We start from the raw sequence: 18,332 nt of genomic DNA, 5'->3' as shown, positions 1-18,332 counted from the left end.
CTCCGCCGTGGCCGACCAGGGGAAGGGGACGTGGGCTTCCCTGTCAGACTCCCGCTCCCCTACTCCTTTCCTCATGGACAAATCCAGCAGCGGAAGCTCCGCACAAACCCGACTACCTGCAGGAGCCTACGGATGACACTTGTCCCCAGAAAACGCACCTGTCCTTCATGACAAGACTTCTTCTAGTGCTTCTGCACCTCCACTCTCTGGAGGGTACTGGTCTTCCCCGCCCCCCCCGGACATTGTGTTGCTTTGTATCCATAAAGGTTCACTTTTTTCCTTTTCATCCTAAGCAGGGACCAGTACATTTTGTCCCCTCCTTTAAGAACTCCTGCTGACCACAATAATGAGATGCGAGAGGGGCCTGACCAGCAGACGTTGCCTCCAGGTACGGGAAGGACAGAAGGAAGCACGCTTTGGTTTCCCTGGGTCTTGCAAAGCTGCTGCCTCTGCTTCCCAGGCCTTTGTGTACCAGCTAAGGAACCTCTGGAAGCACGCTGGCCACTTGGTCACTTCAAGCCCATGACCCACCTTCTCCTAGCCAAAATGTCTACCTCTGTGCTTCAACCTTTTGCATCTTACATTGACTTCCCATGCTAAAGAAACCAATCCAGCATGGACATAAACCAGGGCTTAGGCCCCATTTCATAACCACCAAGACATTGATTTCTGGTGAGAACAGGGTTTACAGCAGCCTACTGCTGGCATCCCCAGGTGCTGGGGCTCTCATTTCTCTGTGAATATGCATGTTTACGGGATCAGCGTTGGTTTTCTTTTACACGGAGCGTAGGGTCTTCCTTTACATAGCCAGAAAGGCTGGAAAATTTCCTCTGGCCCCCTTCCATGCCTGCTTGAGAGAGCAGAGATGGGGCTAAGCCTGCAAAGTGCCCCCTCTCAAAGAGCAGAGCAGAGCAGAGGACGCTGGCACTGCTGGGGCTGGGCTCCATGCTCAGTGAACCTCACTTTTCAGCACAGAAAGCAAAGTGCTGCAGCAGCCCTCGAGGCAGAAGGGCTCTCGAGCTTTGCCGAAAGCCCACGTATCAGCATCCTGTCCTCTGTGTGCATGTGGTTTAGGGTAGGTGGGGAAAAATTGTTAGCAACCTTTCACAGGAACACAGTTTTCTTTGGTTTTAAGCTCCATGAATGTTGGGTGGGGTTAAGGCCTGCTCTTCTGCCTGGCTGCCGCTGCTCCTGAAACCAGCCCCATGGAAGCAGGAGCACACAGGCCACGTTCGGAGGAAGGACTTTGCCCCTCCCAGGCTTATATTTTGTTATCTGGGCAAGGCTGCAATAATTGTGAAAAACGACAGTTTCCTGTCACAAGTTTTTTTTTCAAGCTGTCCTGATGGGAAGGGGAAATAAAGCACGACCAACTGCTACCCAGAGCCCACAGCAGGACTGCAGGCACGGCCCAGACTTCTTCCGCACACACATTCATTCTTTCCTTCAGGGCTTGGGGCTTCAGAGCCTCTGTCCCACCTTCCTTTTCACAGAGTGGGATCAACTGCCTGCTCCGGTGGACTGCTTCAACAAAATGTTTACAGTCTGGTAACTTCCAGCTCCCAGAGGCAGAAGTGGGGCTGCCATGGGGCTCTTCTCCCCCAGCTCTTGGTGGCTGATGGGTTTTAAGGGGCTAGAACAGCCCCTAGAAAAGATGGGTCAATAGTGCTGTTCTGTTCAGAAGTGCAGCTAGGATGGGTGACTTGCTGCTCTCCTCATGCCAAATGGAGAGTTGGCAAAAGCTAGGCTTAACTTTCCCACCAGTGCTTTATTTTTAACCTGAGCCCTTACATGGGCAATTGTGTGAATTTTGGCCAGTGGCCTTTCTCTTCGGTAACTTCTTCTTGTCTGGACAATCTTGGTGCTGTGAGTGACTGTGATTGTAAAACTTGGTACTGTGAACTTTTCCTATGTGATGTGAAATGTGTCGAGGGGATGCTAAGTTCCTGGCCAAAGGAGGTGTAATTACAGGTACATGATGCTTGTACAGGTATTTCTTTCCTTGCACCTTCCTTTTTCAGCATTAAATAGATAGTAGAAGCTCAGAAATAATTATTCAAGAGAGAATAAGGTGATACCTGAACCTAGGACTGCTCCATTCTTCAGTCAAACAGCTGAAGGAAAAAAAAAAAAAATCCCCAACCAACTTTGCAAAAAAAAAACTGAAGGGAAAAAAGAAAAAAAAAAAAAGCTTTTCATCACCAACTAGGTTTTGCTGCTCCTATGGCCAAGTTCCCAACAGCACCAAAGTGCTAACCCCTAATACACTGAAGCGTGAGCATAGCTGAGACATCAAAAGAATCACAGCAGGATTATTAACAAGTCTTACTTCAGTACCCCTTCATAGCCCATAACAAAGTTTGCTGTTTCAACAGTGAGTGCCTTTTTCCAGTTAGGATATTATTGAGAAAAATGGCATATTTGGAATTTATCTGGCCATGGCATATTGAACCCATTGGCAGTGAACTCACAGTTCAGATTTGTCCGTGGATGAAAAGGTTGCCCAGGACAGATGACCCTGCAAAATGACACTTCTGTTGCTTAGAATTCCTTGTAGAAAAAGTTGTTCTTTGTGGTGCCATGGTTTCTAGGTTGTTAGGACATGTGCTGTTTGGAGAGTGTAAAGCTTTTGTAGTTGGCTACACAGAAGCCCCCTTGCAACTAAAAGGGCAGCTCTGCTGCTCCTGCAATTACTTACTTTGAAAAAACATTTAAAGATCTTCAAGGTCTTGTTTATAAACCTGCTCCTCCTTTTGAATTCCCTCCTCTTTGGTAATCGAGCTCTTGCTTCCATTTAAACCTCTCTGTTTGCAGAAGAGAGACGGTGGTACCACGGAAGTGCAAACAATACCTCTCCCGATGCACCTTGCACAACTCCTCTACGTTCTGCCAACATTAAATTGCTGGTCCAGGTCAGTAACACTTTGCTGAACGAAATTGTGCCATACTAAGACACAGGTCCCTTGGGATTCTGTTACGAGCCTCGTAACACAACTCAGTTATTTAGCATTTTATTGCTCTTTGTTTGCTGTCCTGACAAAAGAGATGACTACTCCCAGGAGGGGAAATGGAAGTGAGAGATAAGGCCTGTGGCTGACGGACACTTGGCATCCCCCTGGCATTAATCAGAACTTGTATTTTTTAAAAAGCAAGATTGTTAAAATAAAATTAGAAACTTGTGACTGATTTTGCTCCTCTTTTTTTTTTTCCTCCTTTGAGTCTTGCTGGGCTATTCAATTTTGTATTGAATAGGGACTAACAGATGCGTTAAAGTTACTTGTTTTCCTCATACTGGATTGCTAAAATAGTGTCTGGATTTTCCCCTCAAACAAACTTTTTGTAAGTGAAAGCAAATTCTAAGAGCTGTAACACCAAGGGAGTTATTTGAGAAGGGAACGACTAAGGCAAGGAAATTCAGATGACACTTCTGAGCTTCCTATTTAAGTGATTTATAGGAATTTATACCACTTGAAAAAGACTCATGGGAAAAAAGAATCAGATTTACATGTTAATTGCTGTAAGATAAAAGAAACTTTTAGAAGTGGGATCATCAAGATGGCAATTACTGACATAATCTGGGAAATGGGTTCTCACTGGAGAAGCACTGAGATCACAGCTGCCTCTATGGCTGCAGGCCCTGTCCCTTTGTTACCAAGCTGTCCTAAGAGTCCTGCATGGAAATTACAAACAATTCCTTTACCACCCGTTTGGAAGGGATGTGCCCTTCCCACGGCTGCAGGCCCTCAGCTCTATCCAGGTCTCTCCATACTGTGCTTTGCAGGAATATTTTGACATTTGTGAGCCAGTTCAGTTCTGACTCAGTTTTGCCTCAGATTTCTGTAACAAATACCAAGAACTTAACATAACATAAGGAGTTAGGCAGAATTGAGGACACAGAAGTGTTTAAGTAAATATATCCAAAAAGTATTCTTGGTTTTATAATTTAAGGAAAAATACCCCACAGGTTAGACACGAATAAAATTATAAAATATACACAATACAAAATAAATTGCAAGTCAAAAGAAGAGATTCTTTTCTGAGACATCAGATTTTAAAAAAAGCTGAGATAAAATTATTGTAAGATTTTTTGACAAGTAAACTTAGATGGACGGGAAGACGACAAAGCAGAAAGGCCTGGATGTATTTCCACCTCACAGGTTGTTACCCAGTGGGCTGCAGAAACAGTGATAAGAAACAGGGTAAATGCCAGCCTCAACTAGTCTGGCACCCAGCCAGTGCTACAAGGGCCAACATGCCATCACTTGCAGGGAATATTCTTCTAGTGCATCCAGCCTATTCTAAAAAACTGCTGGGACTGACAGAGTTACCATCAGCGCTCCTGGAAGATGAACCCTGTAGTCTGTTCAGTATTTCACTGTGGATAACAACCTGTGCTTGAGCCTAAGCCCACACAAGCACATCTCGCAGTCGTTCTCGCTCAGCCTCCCCTAACTCAGATATAATTTCCACTCTGAAACAGCATCTGCTGAGGCTATACTTTTTCCTCCTCCAAAATAGTCCTTCATTTCCTTGTGTGTCACTATCTATATCTTCAGTTCACATCTTCCTGGTGCTAAGACACCCAAAAGCAAACAGCACTGCAGCAGTGTGTCACAGAATACCCCAGATTCTCCCGATTCTGTGATGCTGTATTCAGCCCCACATTTCTTAAAACTGTGTAACAAACCCAAATTCCATTTTCTGGTCTCCTCTTCCCCCTCCCTGCTGTTGCTGGTTTTCAAGCACACACCTCCCAGTAGGGAGGCAGGGAGAGTTATGGAGACTTTCAATTCAAATGTTTATCCCACTTATTCTCAGTTACTCCACTTGATTTCTGAAATGACCATGGAACTGCAGCTGCAAATGAATGATGAGGGGGAACAAAAAAAACTCCAGGCACATGTATCAACCAGGTAGAGACAGCCCTAATCCAGCTGAAATTCAAGGCACGCATCTTTAACGCAGTATTTACAACCAAATGTTTAAAATGTGTACTAAAATGGCAATGCAAATTTTACCATGTTATCTAAACCTATCTTCTAAACCCTGCCTGTGACTTTTATCCAGTGCAATAGAATCAGCACAGCTGGAGGGCATTGTGAAGGCACCAGTGGATGAGCCATAGTAATTTTTCTGCCATCCATCAGTGAGAATTCAGTGTAATGCCTTTCCCCAAGGAAGAGAACCACTGCCTGTTCTTTCACAGGGGTGGCCAACATTCATGGCTTCTTTCCACAGAGACTGGAAGCAACACTTCACCTCTGCTGGGCAGTGCTGCATCCCAGCAGCACACAGGAAGATCCCACCACTTAGTCATTTAGAATACAAGGACAAGGATGGTGTTGGAAATGCAGTCTCAGTACTACTCTGCATGGGACCACCTTCCATCCCTCTATATCAAATAGAGCAGGTCCCAGGCAGAGCCTAACACTCCTCCAAAGATTGGTCAATGTCCATCACCTCTGCTGGATAGTTCCAGCTGGAGCTCCTCTGAATGTCCTGGTAAAACAGCTGCTTTTGGAGGCTCTTTAGACTGTCCAAGACCTCTGGAGAGAACTCATGGAAGTCCACCTGTTGTTCCTGATCCTCCTCCTCCTCTTCCTCCTCCTCCTCTAGAAGGTCCTCAGGAGGCAGAGGGGAGCATCTGGAGATGTAGCCCTGGTCTGACTGCACTGACTGTCTTTGGTCATTGCACTGGTCATCAAAGACCAGCTGGTGCTGCTTGTCAGCCTCCCCCTGGCAGAGATACGGCTCTGAAGGAATGACCCTCTGTTGATAAAGAGGGTACATGAGTCCATTCAGATGGTCACTCAGGTCATCTGAGAGGTTTGCAGGACTCTGGTCAGCTACTGCTGAAACCTCAGAGTCCTCATGGAGGATGAGGTTATTCCTCATTGGAAAGCTCATCTCCAGAAGAGGAGCTCCTTCCATGCAGTCCTCATTGCTCAGCACATGATGACTGAGAATATTTCTGTCTTCCAAGGAAGAGACCGGCTCCACTACCTGAACTCGAGGAACATCCACAGGAAGGACCACAGTCTGGGAATTTGGATCCCCACATGGATTAAGCTGAGGCTGCAGTTTACAGCCTGTACTTTGGCCTTCATGCATGTGGAGGTTGATGACGTAACAGCAGCTGGGGTCAGGCTCACGTAGGTGCAGCTGGTGTTTCACAATTCCTCCTGGCTCACTCAGCAGCGAATCCACCTGGCTCTCTCTGTTTAGGGAATGCAACTCTTCATCACTATCCAAGCAGATGGTTTCACTCTCGAACCAGTCTGGGTGCTCAGTCTGCCAGTTCTTGAACTTCTCTATGGCCTCTTTCAGCTTCCTCCCACTGGGGGTATCGATGTAATTCTCGGCCGTGATTTCCGGGATTCGATGGATCCGCCCAGGTTCAAACTTCTCCAGATCCTGAATGCGGAAATAAATATCCTCAAACTTGTCCATCAGTTGGTACCTGGATGTGACATTGAACAGATCAGGTATATCTCTCTCGCTACTTATTCCCTCGAAGTAGCAGACTATGTACATTCCAAAACAGGCTGGCTTCTTGAAATCTGGCAGGATCAGATTCAAGGCTGGGGTGAACAGGTCTCCCACTGGCTTTTGCAGATCCTGCTTGAGACACACAGGCTCACTCCCGAGCATGGCCTGCCACTTGGCCTGGGTGCCCCGAGAACACAGGATGATGATCTTTGAGGACAGATCCTCCATTTCCTTCTTCTGCCGCGTGAGCCAGGGTAGCGGCCCCAGCTCCGAGATGTGGTGGTCCTCCAGAAGATCCAGGGCTACAGCAGTGCCACAGACTGTCATCAGGAACTCGGCAAACTTCAGCACCACGTCCACGTAGAGCAGGTGATCAGCAGAGTACACAATCCAAACTTTCCGGGGCTTCAAGGGCGGCAGGGAGAGCTCGGTGTCTGGTGCTGATGGAAGACAGAAAAGCATTAATTACAGCCACATTCCCCAAACTGCAATGGGGTGAGTCAGCACTAATCAGCATAGGAGGGTATGAATAAAACTTTTAAGTTTTAATGCTGTTTTTGGCAACGTATGTGGACAACATCTCATTGTGTAAATTTAATATGAAAGTACAGACACAGTGAAGCTGTGATTTATAATAATGTCCAGATGATTCATCGACTTCCACCTCACAAAAACACTACACCAGCTTCAAGAGGTTTGCAAATATTGCTGTATTCTCTGGTGGAGAGCTGAGTGTACCACCCCAAACCAGTCTCCTATTGCTATGGCCTAGATGATCAGCAAATGTTCTTCTGCTAGTGCAGCCTCAGCTGGGTCAAAAGTCTCACCACATTCCAAAGCAATTACCTCCCATCTGACAAATGTGGCATTTCAAAGTCCATATACAAAGCTTCTTTTAGCTAAACAGGAAGATCCTAAGGCTATCTTTTGGTTTCAGGAAGCATCTATAGAGTAGTTAAAGGCTACAAAAGCCCCTTCTAGGCAACTGTGTGAGACCTGCAGAATGCATGACAGGTGCTTGATAAAACACAGGTGGCATCTTACCAGCTTGCAAATCGTTGTGGCTGCACTTCCCTCGCCAGCGTCCTGGAAGAGACAAAGTCACTGTCAGTTCTGAAAACATGAAGTAAGATTAAATGCTTAAAATCACACCACCTTCCACAGCTTAGGTTAAACAAAAATAATAATCTTTCACTGCGTAGGGAGATAAAGCCGTAGGGAGGGACAAGCCTAATAAAAAAACATACTGAATGAATATTCTTCCACAGCCAGTTCTTGCTACATTTTTTCTTTGAGAGGTGACAGAAAGCACTTAAAATGAACTTTCACCATCTCCCCCAAATCCAGGCAGTCTCAAGTAAAGAACCCCCAACTACCTCTCCTTAAGGAGAAGGGGCTTTTCAAAATATGTCCTTTTCTTAAGAAGCTTTTCTGAAGAGGTGACTAAAACGTCCCTAGCAACATCATATAGACAAGTTTGATGTTAAGAAATTTTACAAAAGATTACCAATTCTCCCTCTCATGTAAAAAGAAAGCAGAACAAGCAGTGAGTGACACAGCTTCCCTGTGATAACTGCCTCACGGCTGCAGCACAGAAGACCAGGAGTTAGCCCTTAAGTACCCAGTTTTCCCATGTGCTTGATCTCAATCTCTATGTCCTGTATTCTTTTTCCTCCCATTTTAATTTAAAAACCATATCTAATCTCAAAATAGTATAAAATTAATTTTGCAGAGACTTTGGGGATCAGGGAGAAGACTAAAGTGTGGACAAACAGGAAGCTTCTGTTCTGCAACACTCTCATGCAATGCAGGAGAAAAATAACTGCAAAGATATCTGCAGCAATCTGCAGGAAACAAAAAGCTGAACTACAAGATTCCTTTATCCCCTCATGAGTGCTGAAGTGCTATGAACATGGAGTATCAGACAGGATAACCTGTGTAAGGCTTTACTTATCCAGTGGATGGTACTAGGACATTGCAGGTCCTATAATGTAAAACAGAAGAAGGTGTTTTCATAGGCATTATCTCAGTGGCAAGGCATCAGAACAGCAAGGGACAAAAGAGCAACAGGAATAGATACAGAAGGAGGAAAAAGTATTCTTTAGCACTGGATTTTCTCCTCCTGCCTGGTATGAGTCTTACCTGCTCGTTTTCTAGTCATACACAGCACACCTGTAATGACTGACCCCACCAGTAACACACAGATGCCAGTGATACACCAGTACAGCCATATCATCATATCATCTGCAAAACAGAAACACTCCTCAGACACTGCCTTACACAAAGAGTTTCACTAGAGAGCAGAAGGTTCTTGAGCAGCACAGGCCAAGGGAGGAGGACCCTGGCTGTGCTGGGTAGACCAGTACTTCCTCCTTAAAAAACACAGTAACTTCTCCAAACCCATCCCTGCTCCCATGATGCTGCTATGCACCATAAACCTGCTCCACACAAAGAACCATATGTGCAGCACACTGAAAACACAGATCAAGAACCTTCCTCTAAATAGCAATGTTTACCCAGCTTTGACAGGCATGCCGCCCATGTCCTGCCTGTTCATGTAATCCAACTCAAAAAATATTTTAAAAAAATCACCATTTTGGGTCATGAATTTCAGTTTACAGGTGGTTTTTTGGTTTTTTTTTTTTTTTATCTTGAGCAAAGCAGATCCTTACAGGTGTTGCAGCTAAAAACAAAGATGTCAAATCATTATGCACAAGTTATCTCGACATTCATAAAAATGAATATATGCAAGCTATTCTCTCCAAAAGCTGCTTTGTATTATGCAAATTTTTTAACACTGAGCAAAGTGACAGAAAGTATTTTATATTAAGACTCTTCTTGTCAAAACTGCTTCTCAAAGAATCCCATGCAAGTGAAAAAAACTGCTCCAAGGTTCACACTGCATACAAATACTTGCCTCATTAAATCATGGTGAAGTCATTCTTAGCACAATTAATTCTGAACTCAGTGTTACAAGGGGACTGTTAAATTTTAGACACTGAGCTCTCATCTCCATCAGACAGATTTATTGGCACATATTGATTATGATACTTGGCTGGTTGAGCTTGGTTGGCTCAAAAGAGGGACCCTGAACAAAGAAATCCCTGGGCAGTGAAACCCTTATGACCTGAACTCCCCATTCCTCATGTGACAGTCCAGATAAAGAGCATTATTGGGGTCTGAGGTCTCCTTGCTCTTTGTTGGTTTGTTACCAAGTGGTTGCCACGTTCTCATCTTCACATCCTCTGAGGTTTCAGTGGGAGCTTTGGTGGGTTCCCAATATGGTTGTTACAGTTCGTATACCATCATCCATGGTACTATTTTCAAATAATATAACATTTTCAACAGGGACATTTCCTGCCTGTTGGCTCATTCCCAGGAAGGATCATTTCTTATTCCACACAACAAGAAAAGAGCAGCAAAAAGAGTCTCAGGGTATTGGAAGAACTTCTTACCTGATGGTTCTGTACCTGCAAAAGACAAGAGTTATGTTAAAACTTCAGTTCTCATCTGTAAGACAATGGAATCTAATTTACAGAAAAGTGGTTCTCACTTGGAACTGGTTCACATGGGATGAAAGCAGAGTGTCTCAGACAGTCTGTGCTACAGTTCGCAAAAAATGGCTGAATCTGCAGTTGAAATGAATTCAGAAAACAGAAGTTATTCTTACAAGAAATTTTATTCCCTGATTTACTTTCTCCCTGCCTCAACATTCCTTCTATTTTAGCACAGAGACACAGAATTCCCATTGCCCTTCAGAAAACAATATTAATCAAGAATTCTTACACTACACATGAAGAAGACTGTGAGCTCCTGAGGTTGCACATTTGCCATTCTCACTCCCATAATTTCTGACTTGGCAGTCCTATACTAAGGAAAAGCCACTGACTACAGAGAATACCTATATAAAAATTCTTTCAGCCATTCAGCCATAGTATTTCCCTGATGCAGGTAATTACAGATTAGCCAATCTCAGAACAAAATGCTGTGAAAAAAACCCCTAACAATCCTCAGGTGCTCACTGCCTTGTTTGTGAAGGAAGGACACAGGGACAACAGTGCGGTCCCACCTGTATTTTGTAGCTGCAGCAAGCTTTTATGTTATTCTCTATTTTGATTGTGACATTCACTTGCTGTTGTAATCCATCCTGCAGAAATCAGATGCAAGTTAAAAGGGAAGGAAGAAAACTGGATAAAAGAGGAAAAAAAGAAGAGAAGTTGACATGACAACACAGAGGGGTCCAAAGAAGCAGAAGCTGCTATTTTTTTTCCTTTGAACAGGAAGCCCACAGAGAACAAAATGGGTAAAGGATCTGGCTACCATCACTACAGGTGTCCTGTGTGACAGACATGGTAATACAATTAAAACAGCAGGCTAAGATTGCACAGGTAACAGGAAACAATTAGGGATGTACACTGTATAACTTCAAAGGAGCTGAACTTACAGTTTCTTAACAACGTAGATGCCTTCAGCTTTGTAATGTGTAAACATTAACAAGCTTCCTTGTTTAATTAGAAGCAGCTGTCAACACTGCTGCTTCTGACACTAGAACAGGCAAGTAAGTCGCCCTTGCTACCTGCTGTACACAATCAGTATCATGATAATCTAATTTTTCACAGTGATTAGCAGATACAAACTCCAAAATGAGGTGTGTTCCCCTCTACCAGGGGAATACTCACACAGCTGTCCCATCTGTGTCAGTAACAACTTAAACAGATCAGTGCATGCAGTACTAAGGGTTTTAAGTGTTAAGGAACAGATAGATTAAACAAACTGCATGCCAATATATCTGCCCTCACCCAAGGAAGGGTAGAGAGTGGTTCCAAATATTCAGTATTTCTCCTCCCTCAGATGCCTGAAGGAAAACATTTCTTATATTGGAAGACAGTCTGGACACTTGGAGCTTCTCAGCAACACAGACTGCAAGAACCACAGAAACTGATTCTCAGCTTGAATGAAGCATCTGTTATTAAATCACTTGTTCTTTATCTAAAAAATTTAATTAACACCTTCCTGTGATCATATTTGATAAAATACTTCAAAGATTTATTGAAACTTTGCACCTCAGTTTTGGTTAGCTTCCTGAGTCTTAGCTCCCTAGGCACTGGCTTGAAAAAGGTAATAAAGCCCAGATAGTCAGATATAAAATTTGACTTTGCAGATGTTTATAGGCTGCTTCATGCATTATAAAACCTCTTTTTTGATCTTTTATCCACCAAATTCCTCTTTCCAAAGACAATTAAAAATCTATAAAAATGATCCCTTGAAAATTGTTGTTCAAACGTCCTGCTTTAGCAAGCATTTAAGATGTTTGCCTAAATCCCCAGAGAAGGTATGACCTGGGAAGGCAATTAATTACCCCAGTGAAGTCCCGTGTGATCATTTTGCACTTCTTCTCGTTCAGGTAACTGGCCACATGAATTCGGTATTGGGCTGGCTCCATCCACGGGTTGAAGCTCACGAGCACAGTTGTATCATCCAGACTTTCACCCCGGATCCTGGGTTCCCACAAGCTACCTGGAAGTGGGGCAGATATTCCCAGGTTTCTCAACTGTCAAATATTCCAACAGAGCGCCCACGTCTACGCGACTCCAAAATTGTTACCTGTCTTTATACATGGGATGGTTCTTTTCATCAGAGAATCCCTGCAGTCTGCAAGAAAGACCATCAGTAGCTAGTCAGAAACATTGTACTTCCATTTAGGAAAAAAACCACATTTTCTTATCAGAAGCCAGACACCTAACCAAGCTCTCCTAAATGAGTAGGCACCTTTGTTCCAAAGCAGTGGCAAAATTCTGTAGAAGAACAGTATTGGTTTCCAGTGAATAAACCAGTCCCTTCACTGATGTCATGGTGTGTTTTGTTCTTCTTTTTCTTCTCAGAACAGAGAAAATTAACGAGACTAAAAACACTTAATAGTGCAGCAGTATCTGAGAACGCTTGCTGATGTAACACTGGTGCAGAAAGGGTCACAATAGTGGAATTAAAACTTCATCTTCATCCCCACACCTTGTAATCACACCTCAGCAATAGATTCCTCCAGAGGCATTCTGACACAGGAAAATTAGGAGGCTGGAATCTTTCTTAATCCCAAAACACTCTTCCACATTTCTAATTCGCTTTATTTAACAGATTGGCCCTGCTTTTTGGGACTTCCTTCAGAGTCAAATCCAGAGTCACATATTCAACAGTTAGCAGTGTGGGATTTACAACTCTCAGCCTTAAATTATGCCTCTTCTCCAGGGTTTGGACAAAGGAAAAGGAACAACTCCTTCCTTAGACAGTTGAGATAAAACTGCATATCTCAAATTTCCAACTTCCAAAGTTATCAATTTAAACTTTACAAAGTTTACAAATTTACAGTGTCTCCGTAATTCATGTGTAAGCTTCAATCAGCAAAGCTCCCTGCAACTCCTGAGCTTGACAGCATGAATTAGGTTTCTGAAGAACAGTGGAGGATAAAAGGCAGGAAGTTCTTAGTGTGAAAAGGCATAAGAAAGGATAAGAGGGCTGAAAATGAAGTGCTCCCTCTCCTTTTCCAGCTCACATTGACTGACACGCTCCACACTTTGCCATTTTATAACTACAAAGTCAGGCTGACAACTACAAGCAAGTTAAGAAAAAAGTTAAGAACCAGTTTTCAAGCTCTGTACTAAGCAACAAATATTTATGAAGTAGTTAGTGAAGGCAGAGGGCACTGCAGATGCTCAGCAACCTTGGGGAAAACAATAAAAACTCTTTTAGCAATAGGAAAATTTTCACATATACAAGAAAGGGTCAAGTACTCAGCACTACCAAGTTTCTTGGTAAATTATACCTAGCTGTACCTTTGAAATTGAACTTCACACACCTAAGATTTAATACTAGAAGGCAAACCTATGATTTGGAAATTCTGGCCTGTACTTCCAGCTGCCACAAGCAGAGGGGCAACTTTGAAAGATTTTAAATTAAGTAAAAGAAGCAGTGATGTCAGGCCCACAAACCACCACATTCCTGCCCCAGGTCCACAAACCACTGCATTCCTAAACTCAAGGCCTAAGTGAACTAAATCACCTCTTACCAGGTATTGTGAGAGACGTGGACTTGCAATTGTAGTCTCCATTTACCCCCAGTTTGGGCAGGTGATACACGGTCACTTGGTAAGTCTGGCCAGGTTCCACTTCAAAACGGTCAAAAGTGAAATTCCACTGAAAACAAAACACATCCACAAGGACTTTAAAGGACAATGTTGCTCTTTAAAGGCACTGAAATTAACAGCTGACCTGGCCCTGTCCCATGGTGCTCCCTCATCCCATATAACCCTTTTACTGAAGCTTGACTATAAAAAATTAGAACTCAAGTGTATTAAATATACCCATCCCCCCTTCGTCTGACTCAATTGTTCTGTTTGGAATTAGATTTTTCTTAGGATCTTTGAGCTGATACAACAGTTCTATGCCAAACCACTGTGTGGAGTTTCCACCAAACTACATGCTGAACTGAAAGGAGATTAGAATAAAATACGCAGTTTCAACATGGAAACCTCAGTCTAGAATGAATTTTGCAGCACTGTGCAAGTGCTAAGCATTTAGAATTGCATTTATACATATGTAGTTCTGTACCTGGCTATTCGATACATATTTTCTTAAATCTGTAACATTTTCTGCACCAGCAATCCTGTGCAAATTCTGGAAGAGCCATTGGCTCCTAGGCCAGTGGTATGTGGTAAGTGGTAAGCTAACTATGACCAAATTCTGTGTGGTAAGGAATGAACTCCTTATTGTTTATATTCCTTACTGTTGTGGATGCTCAGCACTTTTCTGATGAGTTTCCTAGGAGGAGTGTAAGCTGAAGGACCATGGTGCTTTCCTCCACAACAAGAGAGTACAAGAAAGAAGTGGAAGCAATAGGAAGAGCTGAGTTTAAAAAGCTATAAAATGTCATGCTCTCAAGCAGAATGCAAAACCCCCTACAACTATTTGCTTTAAGCAACATCCAGAGTGATGACACATGCTAGGTACTAAGAGCAACAATTCTTAAAACCTGAAGGGTAGGAAGAGTGAAAGAGAAATGGGAAATGACAGCAGATCTCGAGCCCAATACAGACTCTAAGCAGTCTGCACTTTTTAATCAATAACCTTGCCATAAGACAGTGAAAGCAGAAACAAATCCAGGGACTAGAAAATGGAATTTGGAGCCCTTAGCACTCACCCGGCCTCCATCTGGACGGACCTGAAGAGGCAAATTGTTCTGGAAGTCAAACTGGGCACAGATCTGCTGATTGCTGCTCACTTGCATCACGGCGAGCTCCGCCCCTTCCAGACAGCGGATGCTGGCTGCAGGCACAGGGACAGAGGGACATGTTCATCTTTTCCTCTCCTCTGCACATGCAGAGGCTGCAGCCCCCACAGAGAGCCCCACTGTGCCTAGTCTTGCCACAGTCTTACTCCTTTGAGGCGCTGAGGATCCCAACACAAAGATAACTGGCCGTGGAAAAGTGGGCATGCAGGGTTGACTAACAGAACTCTCAGCCTAAAGGCTGCCCACATGGCAAAGCTACATCCATGCAAATGAAGGAGCAAAGGAGAAGGAGACTGCATTCTCCACACACCCTGGCAGCTCCACGGATGCAGTGTCATGTTCAGCTCTGCCTCTCCAAGCTGCTTGGTGCAGTTTGGGAGCCAAAGCAAACACGCCTTTATTTTGGTACACACGGTGCCAGCGAGAGAGTTTACAAGCACAGCTGAGGGAAATGACTGGGCTGCCTGAGTCACACCTGCTTCTACACTACCATAGCTAGAGACTGTAACTCTACAGCCCTCAGACACAGGCCCTGCAGAAGGAAGAAATGAATGTGTTCAGTTCTGTCTTAAACTTTGGACATGAGTATGCAAGGGAAGCATCATTTACAGACAAAAAAATCAAAGGTATTTGGAGAGTGAGAAAACCGGACTTATTGGCAGTCATTTAGGCTCCAACAATGAGACAATTATTCCTTTATCAAGGCACACAAAGATGAGATTACACCCGCCAAACAAACAAAATTAAGCAGACAACCTGTCAAATTTCAAAGACCTGCTTTCATGACTTGAAGTCGTAATTCTCCTTGCTGTCTTTACTAGATCACACCTACTTCATCTGCTCCATGCTCAAATTAAACAACCACCACTTACCATCCGTGGCCACTTTCCACTCTATCTGAAGCACAGGGAGCAGTTTTCCATCCTCCCGACGGAAAACATCCGAAGAAACGTGGAGACTGCTTGGAGCAGAAGGAGTCCACGCAGGAACCTTCAGCCAGCTCGACTCCATGCAGGTGCCTGTCCAGCAAATGAAAACCACACTTAGAGTGGGGCTGAGGAAGCTCTGCTTAATTGCAATTATGGTCTGCTCTTTGGGTCAGGGTTACTCTGAGGGGAAAACTGGGTGACAGACTGCTTCCAGCTCAGAAAGGCAGTTTTCAGCATGGAAAATTTACTCTGTAAACTGCCTGGAATGGTCTGAACTTATTCTAGTAACTTCCTCTTTTCCTTAAAATCCCTTCGTACTTATCACAATCAATGCAGACAGGCTAAACAGGTCAAGTAAGTTTATTCAGTATCTCCTTCAACCTTCTGCTGAAACAGACCTATGCTAGTACTAATTTCCAGCCTCCCAATCATAAGAAATCTGTCAGATACCCAGGAAAATTGTTCCAATAGTTAATTACCTTGGGTCTACAAACTGCTTTTCCTCAAATTTGAATACACATCTGAATTCAGCTTCCAACAACTGCCTGTTATGCCTTGTCTAAATTAATGAGCTCCCTGGACAGAAAAATAAACTATGCTTGTCAACACAGTGTTAGGTCAACTGGTCCTGTAATGTTATCAGAAAGTGAAATCAGGTACGACAGGCATAAGACAGACATGATCTACTTAGGCTTTTGTAAGACATTTGACTTACCAGAGAATGTTAAAAATAGCACAGTCAGCCCCCTCCCCCCGCCCCAGCACACTTTGGGTCTATTTTGCTGGATCTGTGATGGAATAGTGGAAAGTGGGCAGTATCCCTTCATGTAACAGTATGGTTTTAGGCTTAGGAGTAATTAGACAATCCTCAAATGCTCATTCTACCAAAAAATATCTATAAAAAGCCTGACAAGAATAAAGCACCTTTCAGCAAAGAGTGTACTAAACACTAAAAAAAAAAATATAGATTTCCCCTAGAGCAGAAAAACAAGAGCCATAAGGCAGAATTTAAACCAAATATTCAAATTAGGCAGCATTTTAATGATGGTGCTGCAGTTTGGCTCAGCCGTGTTGTCAAGCTGTATTCCAATGGCTGTGTGCCAGTGGGAAATATGGTCCAACCTGATCCCACCCAAGCCCTCTCTTGCCAAAGAAGTTTTAAATCTGGTTATTTTCAGCACAGTCGTCTCCCTGATCTGGCAAGTCAAACAGAAACACTACAAAAAATACTACTGGCTACAAAAGCACTTGTGCCAGTATGACACAAGGTTGGGCACCGAGGCAGGAATGAGCCTGCTTAGAACAAGGGCTGCAAGGAAAAGCCAAGGAGCTCTGCAGCACTGCCCAGTTGCCTCCAGGTACCAAATGGACACCTACAAAACATTTTCTGGTTTTCAAGAACATTTTTCAGAACGTTACCCATAATTATGTTAAAGTCATTCAGATGCATGTCATTGCTAAGACTTGACCCCTTACACCCAATAATTTACACTAATTACTCTCAACTGCAGCCCTCTATGCCCCTTTTTAAATTCTAGTTCATACACTATTTTTTCATCAAGTACTATCATAATGGCTTGTAATGAACATTTACTGGCAAACTTGTCCTAAAATTCCCATTTCTTTAAAAACTGACGATCCCAGCTTTAAATAGAAACTAAACAAGTTGGGTTGGGTTCTACTCATGCCACTGCCTACCCCCCAAACTCTGTCCCAAAAAAGACATAACTTTCCATTCCTCTTCTAGCTGGAGCTTATAATGGATCAAACTGGAAACTCCCAAAGCAAGGCATGATAGCAGTGTTTCCCTTTACAGCCATCTGATTCTAGCAGGAAAAACATGCTGTATGAACCCAGCTAAAAAAAGAAAAGAAAAGAAAAGGAAAAAAATAGAAGAAAAGAGCATGATCTGATGAGAAAACTGCAACAAAGAAAAAAATTACTTACTACTTCTTACGAGACAGTTTAAATCCTGTGGGGGAAAAAAACAAGAATGTTACTCTCAGAATAAAATTGACAGTAACTTGCTCAGTGTTGGGAGAGGGGCAGAAAAAACCACTTCAGTGACACACACAGATTGGAAGAATGAACCATGATGGAAACACCGGACTACGGTGTTGATCAAAAATCCAGGGACTCAGGGCATGAAACGTGTGCACAACTTATGTGACATCAGTATCACAGAATGACAGATTCAATTGGAAAAGACCTCTGAGATCATCCAGTCCAACCTGTGACCAAACGCCATCGTGTCAACTGAGTGCCCGTCCAGTTTCTCCTCCAACACCTCCAGGGATGGTGACTCCACCAGCTCCCTGGGCAGCCCGAGGCAACTCCCTGGCATTCCAATGTCCAATCACCTTTCTGTGAAGAACTTCTTCCTAATGTCCAACCTAAACCTCCTGTGGTGCAGCTTGAGGCTATGTCCTCTTGTTCTGTCGCTGTTTCCTGGGAGCAGAGCCCGACCCTCACCTGGCTCCAGCCTCCTTTCAGGTACTTGTACAGAGTGGTGAGGTCTCCTCTGAGCTTAAGCCCATCAGCCCAGGAGCACAAGCCCTCTGCAGCAAGGCTTGACACTGAGGGCGATTCTATTTTCAAGCAATGTATTTGAGAGGCAACCCATTAAGGAAAAAA

The 18,332-nt window shown here is 43.7% G+C and overlaps 1 protein-coding gene across 1 annotated transcript; it reads right to left on the bottom strand.

Moving 5' to 3' along the window:
* Positions 1–3,885: 3,885 nt before the first annotated feature.
* IL17RA (interleukin 17 receptor A) lies at positions 3,886–18,103 on the bottom strand. The gene is made up of 12 exons (XM_017726245.1): positions 17,646–18,103; positions 15,642–15,788; positions 14,680–14,804; positions 13,550–13,676; positions 12,094–12,141; positions 11,849–12,006; positions 10,559–10,636; positions 10,043–10,118; positions 9,945–9,959; positions 8,632–8,733; positions 7,534–7,575; positions 3,886–6,929 (listed from the first exon to the last, which is right to left on the bottom strand). Exons 2-12 carry the CDS (start codon positions 15,778–15,780, stop codon positions 5,425–5,427), a joined length of 2,415 nt encoding a protein of 804 aa, XP_017581734.1. The 5' UTR covers positions 15,781–15,788; positions 17,646–18,103; the 3' UTR covers positions 3,886–5,424.
* Positions 18,104–18,332: the final 229 nt, after the last annotated feature.

This window comes from Corvus brachyrhynchos, unplaced genomic scaffold (assembly GCF_000691975.1).
Source record: "Corvus brachyrhynchos isolate BGI_N302 unplaced genomic scaffold, ASM69197v1 scaffold191, whole genome shotgun sequence".
Classification (NCBI taxonomy): Eukaryota; Metazoa; Chordata; class Aves; order Passeriformes; family Corvidae; genus Corvus; species Corvus brachyrhynchos.
This window is presented reverse-complemented; position numbering and strand designations above follow the sequence as displayed.